Source organism: Pygocentrus nattereri, chromosome 9 (assembly GCF_015220715.1).
Source record: "Pygocentrus nattereri isolate fPygNat1 chromosome 9, fPygNat1.pri, whole genome shotgun sequence".
NCBI classification, from domain to species: Eukaryota; Metazoa; Chordata; class Actinopteri; order Characiformes; family Serrasalmidae; genus Pygocentrus; species Pygocentrus nattereri.
In genome coordinates this window covers 5447949-5464287 of record NC_051219.1, presented here as the reverse complement: position 1 = coordinate 5464287, position 16339 = coordinate 5447949, and the positions used below count along the sequence as shown (strand labels likewise).

Sequence of the window (16339 nt, the reverse complement as noted above, 5' to 3'; positions counted from 1 at the left end):
CCAATGAGAGGGTTCAGCAGTCAGACCAAAAACCCCAGGGCACGGAAGTTTTGGAAAGGGTTGGAGTTAGTGTTCTCAACCAGAGGATAGCTCAACTTCTAAGTTTGTGCCGGCCTTGGTCAGAGAGACAGGTCAGAATTGGCTAGAACGCTCCAAGATCAGATCTGAAACCTTTGTTGTTTGTGTAACTTTTTTTGTTCATCTACAGACCTACAGTGAAAGTCTGCCAAGCACCACCCTCAGACAGCAATAAGACACCTTCACCAATCACTGACGGGAAGACGCATGCCCGCACGGCAATGCAGCATCTGCGACCGGCAAAGAGAGGAACCAATGCGTGAGCTCCAGGTTCTAACATAGTGATGGTTAAAGTCCGGCTTATATAGGTTAAGATCTCAGTTGGTTGTAATTCATAGCCTGGTCCATCTGAATAGTGAAGCTGTAGCTAGCTGCAGTCAGTAAGTCAGGTGTAGGGCTAAGATGGACACTGATTATTCCTTTCCATCTACAGTATATATCCAACCACTTTGCTAAGCCTGATGTGCATAACATATAAATCTTTGGATTATTTATTAATTGAATAAATCTGTGTTGGCCCAATTGTTCATTTCCACACTGAAAATAAACACATTAAATGAACCTCCTCTGGAATCAAATCAGTGAAACATTTCCACATTCCTCCACCAGAGGGTGCTTATACTCAAAACTCAGATTGAGGAGGAGCTCTTTGCTACGAGCCATTCAGGCCCTGTGCAAACAAAGCAGGAGTTTGGTTCGCATGGCCAACAGTAAGTCAGACTCGTTCCCATTGAGAGTTGGACTCCATCAGGGCTGCCCTTTGTCACCGATTCTATTCATAATTTTTATGGATAGAATTTCTAGGCGCAGTCAGGGGATGGAGGGTGTCCGGTTTGGTGCATGGTCAGAAGTGTTCAGCCAGTGTGGTCATAGCAGCTCATCTTACTCAACACTGAGCTACAGTCAATACTGACTGAGATTAGATGAGCTTGCAAAATTTAGAAAATAAGTACACGCCCACAGGATGGTAGACTGGGGAGAATGACTACACAGAGATGGTAGGTAAAACAAGGTGGAAAGACACGCCCACTATGCCACCAAGAGCCAATAGGAATGAAGTTTCACTCAAAGTTGCATTGACCAAGCTTTCATCAAGTAAATCTGAGAAGCCTTAACAAACTAACCTAACTGCAAGAGGTCGATTCAACTCAAAAGATCCCATGTGAAAGTCCAAAGTTGTCAAAATGTTCAAATCAATTGAGTGTAAACCCGACCCTGTTACCCACCTGCAAATTCCACTTAAATAAAAATAGTGAACATTATTCAAAACACTTAAAGTTACCATAACTCAAAATGCTAACAAATGATTTTACTCCAAATGACGGGTACTCTCAACAATTCATTTTTGAGTTCATTTGCATTAGTAAATGTAACAGGTGAGTGAAGTAAACCCCCCAAAAAATAAATTAGTGAATAGAGTTTCAACGAAACATTTTTTCAAAGTATTTTATTTTTGTGTTATACATTTGAAGCTTTCACACATTTTTATATGTCCATTATTTTGCCATTATTAAGCCTTAAGGAGCCAGAATCCAATAACCCATCAATTCAATAATTGCTAATTATCACGGTTGGCTCCTCCCACTACTCCATGTGCTTTTTCTGTTTACTTTTTGATTATCCATGTGCATTTGTTTTTTTGTCTAGTCCAGCCCCTTGTTTTGTGACTCTGCCCCTGACTGTTTCCACCTGTCCCTCATCATCCCTGTTGCATGTGAGCCCTGTGTTTGCCCCTCGTCTTTGCTGGTCTTTGTTGTTGTTTGAGGTTTGATGCATGTTTTTCTTCTGGCCCAGTTGTTTGTGTACCTGTTATACATAATGTCTGTCCCTTCTCCTGTACGTATTGGTCACTTGAACCTGGACTGTCTCGACCATGACCCTGGCTTTGCCCTTAATAAAGTCGCTTATCTCTGCATATGCGTCCACCTCCTTGCTCTGTGTTACACTAATTAACTGGCACTTTAAATAAAATTTATATTTAATAGTACTAGTAACGTAGCAAAATGTACTACTTTATTAAGCAGTAGCTACAATAAAACATTTTACAGAGCTCCTTTATTTGTATATTACATATCAATATTGTATCCAACCTTTAACTGAGCATTGGTGTCTATTTTACTTTTGATTTTTCTTAAAACTTCAATAATAAATCAAAAGTGCAGAATCCTGTATTTATCTTTTTATATTTTATGTCACAACTTTTCTTTGTTTTAAACCAAAACTTGAACTTAAAATCCAAAAAATGCTTTGTACTTTATTTCCAAATTTATATGAAAAAATCCCTGATTTCAAATGTGGTTGTAGTATTTGGACCCCAGTGTAAGTACAGAATTGGCCTTTTTTAACTTTCATTTTAAACCTATTAAACTATTGTGCGTATTATTTTGGTAGAACGTCATGCCTTGTACATTTTCCCCTGACTGGTCTGAGTATGAAGAAAGAGCTTGATAATGTGTTCTTGTTGAGACTGATTAGATGTGTTAAAGAAGAGGAACTTCTCCTGGGGTGATGTCACTGACAAGTAAAGGGTAAACTTGATTCAGTGGGTGGTCTCTCTGCTGCAGCAGATTGTATTGAAGGTGTATGGAGAATGAACCACGCTAAAAGTGCCGTCCATGTTTGGGCGTGGAGCTCCAGCAGGCCATGAGAACTTTAAGCGCTGGAGCAGAGAGGTGAAGAAGATGAAGAGCTCCATCTTTGCCAGAGACTCACCCAGACACACCCTCGGACCTGCAGGACATGCATAAACACTAATCACCTCAATGATCTGAAATGATTGTAGACTTTGTGTAGAGAAAGTCTGGTGAAGAATTCCAGCCAAATTGCAGTATTTTTTTTTTTTAATAAAAATTCAAAAGCAAGTATTGACCGATTCACACACCATTCTACCCTACACTGGTTAGCTTATTGGTGACAAAATCACGCTTGGTGACTTTATTTTAACATTTAAAGAATTCACTAAATTGACATTGGTAACACTTTACAACTGAAGCCAAAGACAGAGGAGAACTGCCCTTGTGTATAATTAGGTCCTCCCCCACCCCCACTATAATCACTGTAATCCAACTGTAACAGTGACTACATCAACAGTAGCTGTGGTTGCTTGTATTGTTAACCTGTAATGCTAAAGTTAGCAGAGCATGGAAAACTGGATGTAGTCAAGGCGTCATTGTTTTTCTGGTCATATATTGGCTTCTGTTGAAACCTTGACCTTTCCAGAACTTTTACAGTAATTTTAATAAATCGAGCTCATGCAAGTAGATTGCCACATCAGTGTTGCTGAAACACCTTGCCCTTCAATGACCTAATTTCTGGAACCAAAACTCACAGAAGTTTGTGTGGAATCAAGTCTCAAAATTTATTCCATCATTTCTCTTCACTGGGAGTTAGAATTGGAGTCGACTCCAGAATTTCTGGAATCAAACTACTGTTTGGTTATTTTTTTTGGTATTGGATGGTCTGCATCAACTCCCTGACTGAAAATGAGTCCTACCTCCATAATAAATTTTTCAGCTAGTTCTGGTGCACACGGACCCTCAGGTAAACACCAGCAGCAGACTTACCCAGAGAAAACGGCAGAAAGGCATCGTTTTTGCAGAACTGTCCCTTCTCATCCAGAAAGTTCTCTGGGTTGAACGTGTCTGGATACTTCCAGTGATTTTTGTCAGTCATGATGGCCGTTAAGTTGACCAGGATCTCATATCCCTGCCATGGGAAATGAAAAAAAAAAGAAAAAACCTTGATAAAAGATTTCTTTGAAGTTTTACTTAAATAATTTGAAAACTTAAGTATTTTTTTAGCCACATGGGTTTTAAATTATATTTTACATTTGAAAGATTCACCTTTGTGATTTAAGTCACAAAAATGTTAAATTTTATAGTTTAATTTACTTAAACTTTGTTTCATATTTTTTGGCAGAGCCTGTTCTGGTAACCCTGTTTATGTGGTTACAAATCCACTTATGTACTATTTTGCACATGGACACCATGCCTTGGGTTGAATGAAATAGTAAGAGGAGGGGAATTTTGGGCTGAAGTTCTATACAGCTTCTGTGTGTCACTAGAAGTCTGACCCCAGAAAACACCAGGTTAGATGGAGGCCATATGAGGTTTCTATGTAGCCATGGTGAGCAAACTCATTTATATAGCACTTTTTACAACAGGTGTTGTCACAAAGCAGCTTTACAGAACAATCAGTATTACAGAAAGAAAAAGAAAAGAAAATCTGGGTCCCAGCCCCCATGAGCATCACCAGTGGGGACAGTGGCAAGGAAAAACTCCCTAAGAGCAGGAGGAAGAAACCTTGAGAGGAACCAAGACTCAGAAGGGGAACCCATCCTCCTCTGGTTGACACTGGATAGCAAACATTGTTAGTATAAGGTACTGTAGTATAAAGCAGGAAAACCGGTGGAGCAATGGTTAACTTGATTAATTTTAATTTATGCAGCAGCAGAAAGAAAGAGTGGTCTTTTCCTCAAATATGCCATAACTCCATTAATTCAGACTTCCATTGATTCTTCCTCCCATCCATTGAGAGTTCTGTACATTCAAACATTTATCCATTCAGCCTGTCATGTATTCAATTTACAGTGCTATCCCTTCATTACCTTGGGCAGGTGGTATCCTCGTAGCAGTGCTGGTTGTGTGTTTTTGTGAATCAAGCCAATAGGAACAATGCTAGCATAGCGTTGGATCTCATAAACAGTGGCACAAGTGTATGGGAGCTGTGGGCGGTCTTCCATGCAAGGACAGCGGTCAAAACCCAGCACCCGAATGATCTCTTCATGACAGCACTCTGATGTGGTCAACCAACCACAAGCGTGGGACAAAACACAAAGGACACAAAAAAGGTGATGTTACAGGACAAAACAGAAGTGTTGTAATTGGTTGGGTAACAAATTAATAGAAAAACATCAGTTGAAAATATAAAGTAATAAAACGAATACCATTCCTTACACCACTCCGTGTGTACAAATGAGGTCAGGTCAATGGTCACCAACAATAATACCTTGCACGTCAGGGTGGTCCATCATGTAAATGAGGCCCCATCTGAGGGTGGTCGATGTAGTTTCTGTCCCAGCTATGAACAGGTCAAGGATCGACCTCATCATGTTTTCCATATGGAATGTGGTTTCCTCCTTTGACTCTTGCTGCTCAAAACAAGATGAGTTTACATTCATGTTATACAGATGCTACCAAAGGATACTGAAGGCTGGTGTAGTGTAATGGTTAACACCTCTGCCTTGTAGACTGGGGTTCAATCCCCACCTAGGCAAACACCCTGCACTATACCAATAAGAGTCCTTGGGTAAGACTCCTAACACTGCCTTGGCCTACCTGTGTAAAAAATGATCAAATTGTAAGTCGCTCTGGACAAGAGCATCAGCCATAAATAAATAAATAAATAAACAAACATAAATAAAGGCTGCTCAAATGATGGATTACTTTCAAGTTGACGATTATACTAAATCAATGTAGATATTTATTCTTACTAGTGCACAGATAAGTGTTTTAATGAGTAAAAACAGGTGTTCTGGAGAACTGAAATGTGCAGCACTCTACATTGCTGTGTACCTGAAATTTGACCTCTCACCTTGGTCATCTCGATCAGATAGGCATCAGTGAAGTCTCGGGGATTGTCTGCATCCAGAGTCTTCTTGTGCTCCTCCACAATTTCAAGGATAAATTTTTTTAAGGCTTCAACGTTATGCCATATCTTTTGATGTGGCCCTGGAAAATATTTGATAATGGGGACCAAGTTGAAAATCTAAAGAAAGAAATAGGAAGAAGATATCAAGTCACATTTTATCCTTACATTTTTGCAGTTTGTTTGTTTTGTCATTGTATAATTTCTTTATAGGTGTATACCGGGAAACCAGAAAAAAACACCTTGAATTAATTTAGAAGATAAATGACATTATTTGGTGATTTTCTCGACATTGCTCTGTGAAGATGAATGACATCAGCTCCTGGTAAATACCTGAGCTGCAGATGATCCAACAAACTGAGCGTTTTCATTCAGCATTTCAAGCAGCTTAGCGAAGCGCTTGTTGTCGTACTCAAAGCGGTCTCCAAAGATGATGGAGCAGATTATGTTGGAAACTGCATTCATAAATTGGTGGATGGGATAAAAAGGTTTTCCTTCAAGAAGAAAAGCAGAATAATGAGTTTGAAGAGAGAAAAGGCACAGAGACAGAACACTGACACAGACTTATGCGTCTATCAGCCAAAAATGGCCTATTGCCTTACTATCAGTTGTTCTTTTAAAAAAAATCATGAGATTCACCAAGCTACAGTGTAGTGATCTGTTGAGTAAAACTGAGCTCATTAAACTTTAACTTGTCCATGTTGATTTAAACAAATATTCATTCAAACTGTCATTAGCCAATTATTTATTCAGTAACTATGAAATAAATAGTCATTTCAAATGACAGAAAACACAATGTAGTAATTCTAGTGCTGCTGCCTGCCACTGTAGCTGTACATCAGATAAAGATAAACTGACCACAGAACTGTACTAAGAAGGCATAGACAGTAATTCATCACCTACCTTCTTGTTTGAGCATCTCCATGATGAGGTAATGCGCCTCCTCAGCTACGCGCTCCTCAACAGTTTTCTTTCCCAGACCAAAGTCACGCAGCGTGTGAAGAGCAAAGCGGCGCTGCTGCCTCCAAGAGTGACCATAATTGGCTGTAATAATACCTGAGAAAAACAGATACTGGGAAGTGTGTAACAATTGTGTAGGAAGGTGTACTTTTTCCCTGAAGAAGGAAATTCACACCAACATTTTTCCAAACAGTTAAATCAACATGTGTCATGCCGTACTAACCATAGCCTTTGGTGATCCATTTTGTTAAAGGCTGAAGTGGCCTCCCAGAAAACACGGTCCCATTCTGAACAAAAACTTCCTTTGCAAGCTGCATGTTGTTCAGTATGATCGTTGGCTTCCTGCCGAGGTATATGGAGCACATCTCACCATATTTCGGTAACTGAAGGGGTAAAAAATGTTTACATTACCTACAGCTTTGGAATGGACAAGTGCTTGTGCTGATACAACTGTTTCCACATTTGGTTGCAGATGTGCTTGTAGTGAATTTGAGTCTTTCCACAGTTCAGCTTTCTCTGTTCTAATAAATCTGAATCAGTTCATTGTAATTTAGATTTTTTTAGTTTCCACACATGGCATTTACCAAGCCCAGTTATCTTTAGCAAGTTACAGAAGTTTTAAAGGGGTTAAAAACTGCACTAAGGCACTACTTACAATGGGAGCCATTACCTAGACAAAGATACTCAAATTAAAACGCTCTACAAATAGACAAGTCATTTGGAGACTGAGTTAGGGACAGCAAGGTGAAGTTTGTTCAACCACATGGGTGGGTAGACAGAGAAGTGTCTTTAAGCCTGTCCTCCATACATCTTTAAGTACACTGTGACAAGCCAAGATGTGCCTGAACCTCAAAGGGCACAAGGTGTGGATTAAGTTTGGGCTTTTAAGATTAGGTCCAGTCCATATTTGGCTTAGAAGTCAAGCCTTGAGAAGAAAAGAAAATGAACCAGCATATGAGAGGCTTTTGTAGAGTTAAAATGTAGAAACGTCCAAGTGTTTTAGAGGAGAAACCTGCATGACTGAGTCAGGTTTGCAATATGATGCCATCTACAACTACACCAAGGCTTTGTGGATCTTCACATGGAATGACCAATAGCTGCTCAAAGGAGATGGCAAGATGATGGAATGTATAGCAGCTCCTTGCTGGAATTCACCGTCAAATGGTGAACTGTAATCCATGACCAGATGTCGGGCAGACATGTCTATATGCCACTGAAAACCTAAGCAACAGAAGGTGGAAAGGATTAGTTGAGAGTCATCTGCATAGCAGTGATATCAAATGCTATTGATAGGATGTTACATTGCTAAAACACTGGGTAAAAGAAAGAGGAGAGGACTCAGCACAAAGCTTTGTCAAACACACATATGAAGAGTTTACATGCAATGGATGTGGGACCCCATCAGTGTTACCTAATAAAACATCCCTCCAGGTAAGACTCAAACCAGTTACATGCCAAGGTAGTACTTACAGAGTGCAAAGGCAGTAATTTCAATGTTGGTGAGAACAGACAGGAGATCAAAAAGAATCAGGACTGTTGAAACTTTACCTGGACTTCCTGTGTGAGACTTCTCCACCTCTGCCAAAAGAGAAGATTCTGTAGAGTGCACCGGTTTGAAAACAGACAGGCTGGCATCCTTGAGCTGGTTATGCATGTGAAATAAAGATTCCTGATTGTCGAGAACTCATTAAAAATTTTGGGAAAGGAAAAAAACAAGAGATATGAATAGCTGCGGTTGTCAGAGCTGTCTTGAGTGGTCATCTTTAGAATAAGTACTACTCTGGCAGTCTAGCTGACAGATGGTTCCCATCTTGACGACAAGAAGCTGTTTGTGTTTAAAATGATTAGGAGTTGTAGACTGCAAGATTTCACATGTCTGGAGTGATGTGTATTGGATGGGGTCCATGGGGTCCAGTGGTCAGGTGTTGGGATTACTGTGTGTTACAGCAAAGTTCAGAACCGTGGATTGGATCTATATAACAACTTTATAAACCCTGAACTTTTTTCTTTGTCACATGACTCTGTGGCTTAGAGTTATATATAGCTCAATGGCTACAGGAGTAAATGGCATTACTCCCAGTTACGCTAGACAGGGCAAACCTTAGCATGAAGCTAAGGCTTGCACTTCCAAGAGTAGGTTGAGCTGCTGAGATCCTGAATCAATGCACCGTGACAACAATGAGGGTTTTGGAGATACACACATACATATATGCATATGTATTGTAGAAGGAAATGAGGAATGAGATCTTATTCCCACACTTGACTAGCGAACTGCAGCTAGTTATAAATGGACCAGGCAATGAAATAAAGTCAACCGAGATCTTAAACCGTAGAAACCAGACTAACCATCACTTGTGTGATGTACCACCACTGGTGATTCTGAACAAAGGTGTTTTCAGCGAAGCAGATAGAGTGTCCCTCACAGGTGGGGACTTCCAGGCACAATCACAGAGAGAATGGCCATGGATTGATTTCTCCAAGCCCTCCCTCCTGAAAAAGAAAGAATGTGAGCCTAAAGAATCAGAGTTGGGAGAAGGTGGGTTGGAACAGTGCTTTCCCAATAATTTAATACAGATTCTGCACATCAGCCATAAACCTACCCCTGGTGGTCAGAGTAACTGGAAAGAGCACAGCTGGTACAAGAGTTCTTCCCACCAACTTTATTTACACACTGATACTTCTGTATTTATACACACACATATTTACATGCGCATGCATTCAAATGAAAAACAAAATGAAAAGTCTCTACAACTAAGAAACAGACCAATAGCTGCAAAGTCATATATGTCTCTGCACTCATCACCTCCAGTCATCCACTTGGCTGAAAGAAGGGATTTTTCTCCTGCCCCCAAGTAATGCTGCTTTTATGAGGGGTGCTCCTCCCCTAGGATAAACCATTACTGGCCCGGGTTAAAATAAGTGCTTCAGATATTCAAATATATTTACAGGCAACAGTAAATATATTTGCTATTCTTCACTTACAGTTACATTTACTTCACAACATCATTTATATAGGTTTATGATTCAGTGTTCACTTAAACATCATTTTCTCTCAATCAGGTTGTCCTTCCCTCCTCTTTTACAGAGGATGGACTCCAGAGCCAGGTCCCCTCCATGGATCACCACCTTATCGTGGAGGAGGGGTTTGCATGATTGAATGATCCTAGGAGCTATGTTGGCTGGGGCAAAAGCTCCTGGTATGGTCTCCCAGGGCAAACTGGTCCTAGGTGACAGGTCAGACAAAGTGTGATCCATAATTACACCCTTATGAAAATAAAATTAAATCAGGACTACCCTGCCTGGATCAGGGTTACCGGGGCCCCACCCTGGAGCCAGGCCTGGAGGAGGGGCTCGCCAGCAAGCATCTGGTGGCCAGGCACTTACTCATGGTGCCCAGCCGGGCCCAGCCTGAAGGAGTTACATGAGTTGGATCAGGTGGTGGGGGAAGATGCCGGTCAGACCAGGCAAACCCAAACGTATAGTGAGGGTTTGCTGGGAACGTCTGGCAGAAGAACCTGTCAGACTGATCTTCAACTCACACCTCCATCAGAACTTTGACCAGATATCGGGGGAGGTGAGGGACATTGACTCAGAATGGGCCATGTTCCGCTCCTCCATTGTTGAAGCGGCTAACTGTAGCTGTGGCCGCAAAGTAGTTGGTGCCTATCGGGGTGGTAATCCTCAAACCCAGTGGTGGACACCCCAGGTGAGATGCCATCAAGCTGAAGAAGGAGTCCTACCGGGCATGGTTGGCCTGTGTGACACCAGAGGCAGCTGGCAGGGATCGACAGGCCAAGCGATCTGCGGCTTCAGTCGTCGCCAAGGCAAAAACCCAGGTGTGGGAGGAGTTTGGTGAGACCATAAGTGACTAAGTTGGCTCCGAAAAGATTCTGGCAAACCATCAGGTGACTCAGAAGGGGAAAGCAGTGTGCCACTAGCACTGTATATAGTGGAGATGGTGTCCTGCTGACTTCGACTGAAGACATCATTGGGCGATGGAAGGAATACTTTGAGGACCTTCTCAATCCCACAAACATGTTCTCCAGTGAGGAGGCAGAGTCTGGAGACACGGCAATAGGCTTGTCCATTACTGAGACCGAAGTCGGTAAGGTAGTTAAGAAGCTCCTTGGTGGCAAGGCTCCAGAGGTGGATGAGATTCATCCAGAGTTCCTCAAGGCTCTGGATGTTGTGGGGCTGTCTTGGCTGACATGCCTTTTCAACATTGTGTGGACATCAGGGGTGGTGCCACTGGATTGGCAGACTGGGGTGGTGGTGCCTCTATTAAAAAAGGTGGACCGGAGGGTGTGTTCCAACTACAGTACAGGGGAATCACACTCCTCAGCCTCCTTGGTAAGGTCTATGCAGGGGTACTGGAGAAGAACGTCCAGCTTATAGTTGAACCTCAGATTCAGGAGGAGCAGTGCGGGTTCCACCCTGGTCGTAGGAACACTGGACCAACTCTTCACCCTCTCCAGGATTCTGGAGGGTTCATGGGAGTTTGCCCAACCAGTCCACATGTACTTTGTGGATCTGGAGAAGGCATTCAACTGTGTTCCCCGGGGAATTCTGTGGGAGGTGCTTCGGGAGTACAGGGTACATGGCTCGAGCCATTCAGACCTTGTCCAAACAAAGCAGGAGTTTGGTTCGCATGGCCTGTAGCAAGTCAGACTCATTCCCAGTGAGAGTGGGACTCCGTCAGGGCTGCCCTTTGTCACCAATTCTATTCATAATTTTTATGGATAGAATTTCTAGGCGTAGTCAGGAGATGGAGGGTGTCCGGTTTGGTGACCTCAAGGTCACATTGCTGCTGTTTGCAGATGTGGTCCTATTTGGGACATCAGGCCGTGAACTTCAGCTTTCGCTGGATTGGTTTGCAGCCGAGTGTGAAGCGGCCGGGATGAAAATTAGTACCTCCAAATCCGAGGCCATGGTTCTCAGGCAGAAAAGGGTGGAGAGTCCTCTCTGGGTCGGGGATAAGCTCTTGCCTGAAGTGGAGGAGTTTAAGTATCTCGGGGTCTTGTTCATGACTGATGGTAAAAGGGAGCAGGAGATTGACAGGCGGATTGGTGCTGGGTCAGCAGTGATGCGGGCTCTTTACCGGTCTGTTGTGGTAAAGAAAGAGCTGAGCCATAAGGCTAGGCTCTCGATTTACCGGTCGGTCTACGTTCCCACCCTCATCTATGGTCATGAGCTTTGGGTAATGACCGAAAGAATAAGATCGCAAATACAAGCGGCCGAAATGAGTTTCCTCCGCAGGGTGTTTGGACTGTCCCTTAGAGATAAGTTGAGAAGTTCGGTCATCCAGGAGGGACTGAGTAGAGCCGCTGCTTCTCCACATCGAGAGGAGCCAGTTAAGGTGGTTCGAGCATCTGGTTAGGAGGCCTCCTGGACGCCTCCCTCGGGAGGTGTCACAGGCAAGTCCACCCGGGAGGAGACCCTGGGGAAGACCCAGGACACGCTGGCCTGACTATATTGCCCAGCTGGCCTGGAGTGCCTCGGAATCCCCCCGGGGAGCTAGTGGAAGTGGCTGGGGAAAGGGAGGTCTGGGCCTCATTGCTTAGGATGCTGCCCCCGCAACCCGAACCCCAGAGAAGCGGAAGATAATGGATGGATGGACAGATGGACTCACCCAGGTAAGTAAAGCTCAGGTGACCCCATTCAGCTGTCGTTTGCTCCACAAAGTCAAAGATAATCAGACCTCAGGTAAGTACAGGTAAGTATATACGACCAGTCTTCATGTTGTGATGTGTAAAGGAAATCACCAACATTTGGTTACATAATCACCACATTTGGTTACATAAACTCTGGTGAACTTTGCACTTGTTGCAAACTTCACATTCCACAACCTGAATTCTGGGTGCAAATATTTCACTTTTTGTAAGTGTAAAATTGCAGAGTGCGCTGCATGTTAAAATGCAGAATGCAAACTAAGAAAGCCCAACACTACACATCTGGCAGACACAACGACATGGCTGTGTTAACCCTTTAATGCCAAGCTAATCACATTTGATACATGAGCTTGAGACCTCTACGTCATCAGTAGGTAACTTTTGTTCCTGAAAAACCTGATGTGTAAAATCAGCCACATGTCTTCTGCCCCCTGGTGGATTATCTGTGCACTGTATGCACCCATGGATCTTCAATTGAGACATCCAAGAAGGCTGTTGTCAAGTAAGTGACCTACCTGTGGTTTCACATGGACATTTTTATCCATTTTGTAACGTTAAGGTAAGAATGTTGTATCATGATGATTGATGACTAGTTGGATAATGCCATGGCTTGCTTGCTAATAATTGTCTTGTTCTTGATTTTCACAAAAAAAAAAATCAGAGAACAAATACCCAATAATTTGTTTTGATGTGTATTTTTTTAGATGCCAGTGTTGAAGATGTCCTGAAGATGATTTTAGATGGCAATTCAAGTGATCTGGAACAGTTGGGTGAGGATGATGAGGAGGAATGACTTCTACTGCAATGTGTACAGAATGAAACTCAGATAGTAGTGATGAAGACTTGGAAGATAAGTGTTGACGAGACAAGTGAAGAAGTTAAGGACCAGACAACACAGGACACAACAAGAAAGCAGTCAGCAAGGGGCAAAGTGAAAAGGATAGAGTATCATTCCAAAAAAAAATTTAACCTCCAGCTGCAGAATTTGATGAATGTGTTGAATCAAAAGACAGGCTTGACTGGACACCATACATGTATTTCAAAAGTTGTGACTGACGAAATGCTACAGGAAATTGCAGAACAAAAACATAGTGTACAGAAAGAAGGAAAGTCAGTGAACACAACTGCCAAAGAAACTGGGCAAATTCTGGGTACATGAACATGGGATTAGTACAGATGCCCAATGTACGAGCCTATTGGGAGATGGTGGGTTGTTGGGTTTGTTATTGCTGCACATCTGAACTTTGATCAAACCTGCACTTTATTTCAAGTTTTTATAGAGATCCCAATGTTTTTTGTTTTTTTTTGGAGATCCCAATTGTTCTTTAAGTTTGAAATTACCTGAGTAAAGTTTAAAGGAACCTCAGAGTATAAAGGGTAAAACAATCTGTTCTGTATGTTTGTTTAACAACAACAAAAAAATGCTGTGAGCAATAAATTGCAAAAAAAGCAGATGTATCAAATATGTTACAAAACAACTAACTCTGTTAATTATCTAATGGTTTAGGCTTTACAGGGTTAAATTACAGCATTTTCCGTTTACAAATGAATATCAAAAAGTGAAAAGAGGTCAATCTGTGAATATAACACCTCACAAAAACAAGAAACAAGAAACTGACCGATCTGATGAAGGCCATTTGATCTTTTGAGAGCTGGGGCAGGTTACCCACAAAGGGCAGTGGTTTGGGTCCTGGTGGGTAGCGGCTCCTTGACGAATTCAACCTGAAGATCTCTAACAAAAGCAGAGTGAGCAGACCACCTAGCAGGGCCAAGCCCACTGAGGTGCAGTCCAGATATTTCAGCACAGACTCCATTCTGAGAGAAATGCAGGAGAGCTAGGTTGCTCAGTCCATTTAACCAGGATTAGAGTGGAGAGAGAGAGAGATGTCGCAATGGGCATGACTAGGGAGAAGGTCATAGCAAAAAAGAAAACATTTGTCTTGTAATCGTACCTGTTAGGAGGTCAGAGAGCTTCCAGCAAAATAAGGCAATGCAGACAAAGTTCAGGATCAAATAAAGCACTTGTAGCTGTTGGAACATCACCAACGTCCCTGCCTACAGAGACTGATAGAGTTAAATGTTCCCCTACACTCCAGAACACAGGTTCTCAGGGCTCCCCACATGGTCCAGATTTTTGCTTGCATTGCAAGCTGTAGAAAAAATGTGGACCATATTGAGGAACCTGCAGTTTGAAAAACATTATTCTAGAAAATAAATGTTTCTAAATGACTTAAATACATGCAAGTAAAACGTTTAATTGGTGTAGAACATGCATTATTTTTTGAGGTCACTAACCTTTTGAAAAATGTCCATTTAATTAACCACATTAATGTGAACCCAGACACGTCTCCTGACTATTCTGGTTTTGCATTGTAAGTGGCAGTGACGGCATGTTGCTTGATTGACGGATTAAGTGATTGAGTTGTTATATAGATGGTTAAAAAGTAGTAAATCTGAAAAAATAGGGTTTTTTTACCTCACCATGATCTGCACTGGCCATTTGGTACCAGAATTAAAGATCACTGGTAGATGAATAAAAACATGACTGTTTACAGTATCTATACAGTATATATACAGGACCCAGTTTGCAAATCTTCCCATTCACAGAGGCTGAGGCAAGCAAATATTTGGGATATTTGCATTTACAACATTTTAAAACCATTATTTTATTAGTGCTTTTTCTGTCTGTCAACCAATCATTGAAGTTCTACACCCAAGTCTGTTATTGAATTGAACTAAAACCAATGTTTCTGGCTAGGAAGAGTGTTTTTGATTTTGTGATATTACCTGAGGTGTACACTGTATTTGAGACTCTCTTGGAAACAGCAGGGGAATTGCGTCTTTTCTCTAAGTTAACAAAGGCCAGATCAGTGTCTCTTAAACCCCGTCATAAATGCTTAACTTGTCTCAAGGATTTTCCAAGGACTTACATAGTATTTACATCACAAAAGAAAATCCATCAGCCCTATCCTCAACTCATAGCTTTTAACATCTATTATAACAATCTGAACAATGTCCACCTGTGTACCTCTAATAAAAAATCCAGTCCTTCATTCTAACTCCGATTAGTCAGTTTAATATTATGACCTGCTAAAATACTCACAGCATGGAGGAGCAGTTTGTCAAACAGCCATCTCCTATTTTCAGAGACAAGAGGAAAATCCCAGGACAGTGCCAGCTCATTAATGGCATGCTTTTCTTCAGTCGACAATTGTGCTGTACCCTCCAGCTGATATGGAGAATTTTATTTAATGTCATTTTAGTCTTTTTCTACCCATAAAGAAGCAACTTTGATACAATGAACAGGGACAGAACAATAAAAAAAGTTGAAAAACTGGTTAGTTGTATTTTTATTTGATTTGTTACATGAATAATATTCTTCCAAACAAATTGTAGTTTTTTTTTATTTTGTAATTTGTTAAAACAATTTTTTGTTTAAACATTTAAAGTGGCTTTTTAAAATATAATTAAGAGTTTAAAAACATTTGTTTGTCTTCAATAATAATTTAGCACTGCTGGTGCCAAGCAAAACTTCTTTCGGCTGCTCCCTTTAGGGGTCGCCACAGCGGATCATCTGCCTCCATCTTTCCCTATCCATTTCCTCCTCTACTTTCACACCAACCATCTCCATGTCCACCTTCACTACATCCATAAACCTTCTCTGAGGTCTACCTCTTCTCCTTCTACCTGGCAGCTCCATCTCCAACATTCTTTGCCCAATATATCCACTATTCCTCCTCAACACATGTCCAAACCATCTCAACCTGGCCTCTCTGGCTTTATCTCCAAACTGCTCCACCTTCACTGTCCCTCTGATCTGCTCATTTCTAATCTTGTCCATCCTTGTCACTCCCAACGAAAATCTCAGCATCTTCATCTCTGCCACCTCCAGCTCAGCCTCCTGTCTTTTAGACAGAGCCACAGTCTCCAAACCCTACATCATAGCAGGACGCATTGCCATCTTGTAAACCTTCCCTTTCACTCTT

At 41.8% G+C, this 16339-nt stretch overlaps 1 protein-coding gene across 1 annotated transcript; it reads right to left on the bottom strand.

Annotated features, from left to right (window-relative positions):
• Positions 1–1543: 1543 nt before the first annotated feature.
• On the bottom strand, positions 1544–14234 carry LOC108440010 (cytochrome P450 2C15-like). The gene is made up of 9 exons (XM_017718699.2): positions 13973–14234; positions 6908–7067; positions 6628–6780; positions 6058–6218; positions 5671–5844; positions 5086–5227; positions 4685–4872; positions 3642–3783; positions 1544–2808 (listed from the first exon to the last, which is right to left on the bottom strand). The coding sequence occupies exons 1-9, from the start codon at positions 14165–14167 to the stop codon at positions 2618–2620; spliced, it is 1506 nt and encodes a 501-aa protein (XP_017574188.2). The 5' UTR covers positions 14168–14234; the 3' UTR covers positions 1544–2617.
• Between the last annotated feature and the right edge of the window lie 2105 nt (positions 14235–16339).

What these genes read in the sequence shown, in the direction of transcription:
- LOC108440010 (XM_017718699.2), bottom strand. Translation starts at nt 14,167, where the DNA reads ATGGAGTCTGTGCTGAAATATCTGGACTGCACCTCAGTGGGCTTGGCC. An exon ending in TTGGATCATCTGCAGCTCAG is followed by an intron (nt 5,845 to 6,057) that starts GTATTTACCAGG and finishes TTCTTTCTTTAG; the next exon opens with ATTTTCAACTTGGTCCCCAT. An exon ending in CTTTCTGCCGTTTTCTCTGG is followed by an intron (nt 2,809 to 3,641) that starts GTAAGTCTGCTG and finishes CATGTCCTGCAG; the next exon opens with GTCCGAGGGTGTGTCTGGGT.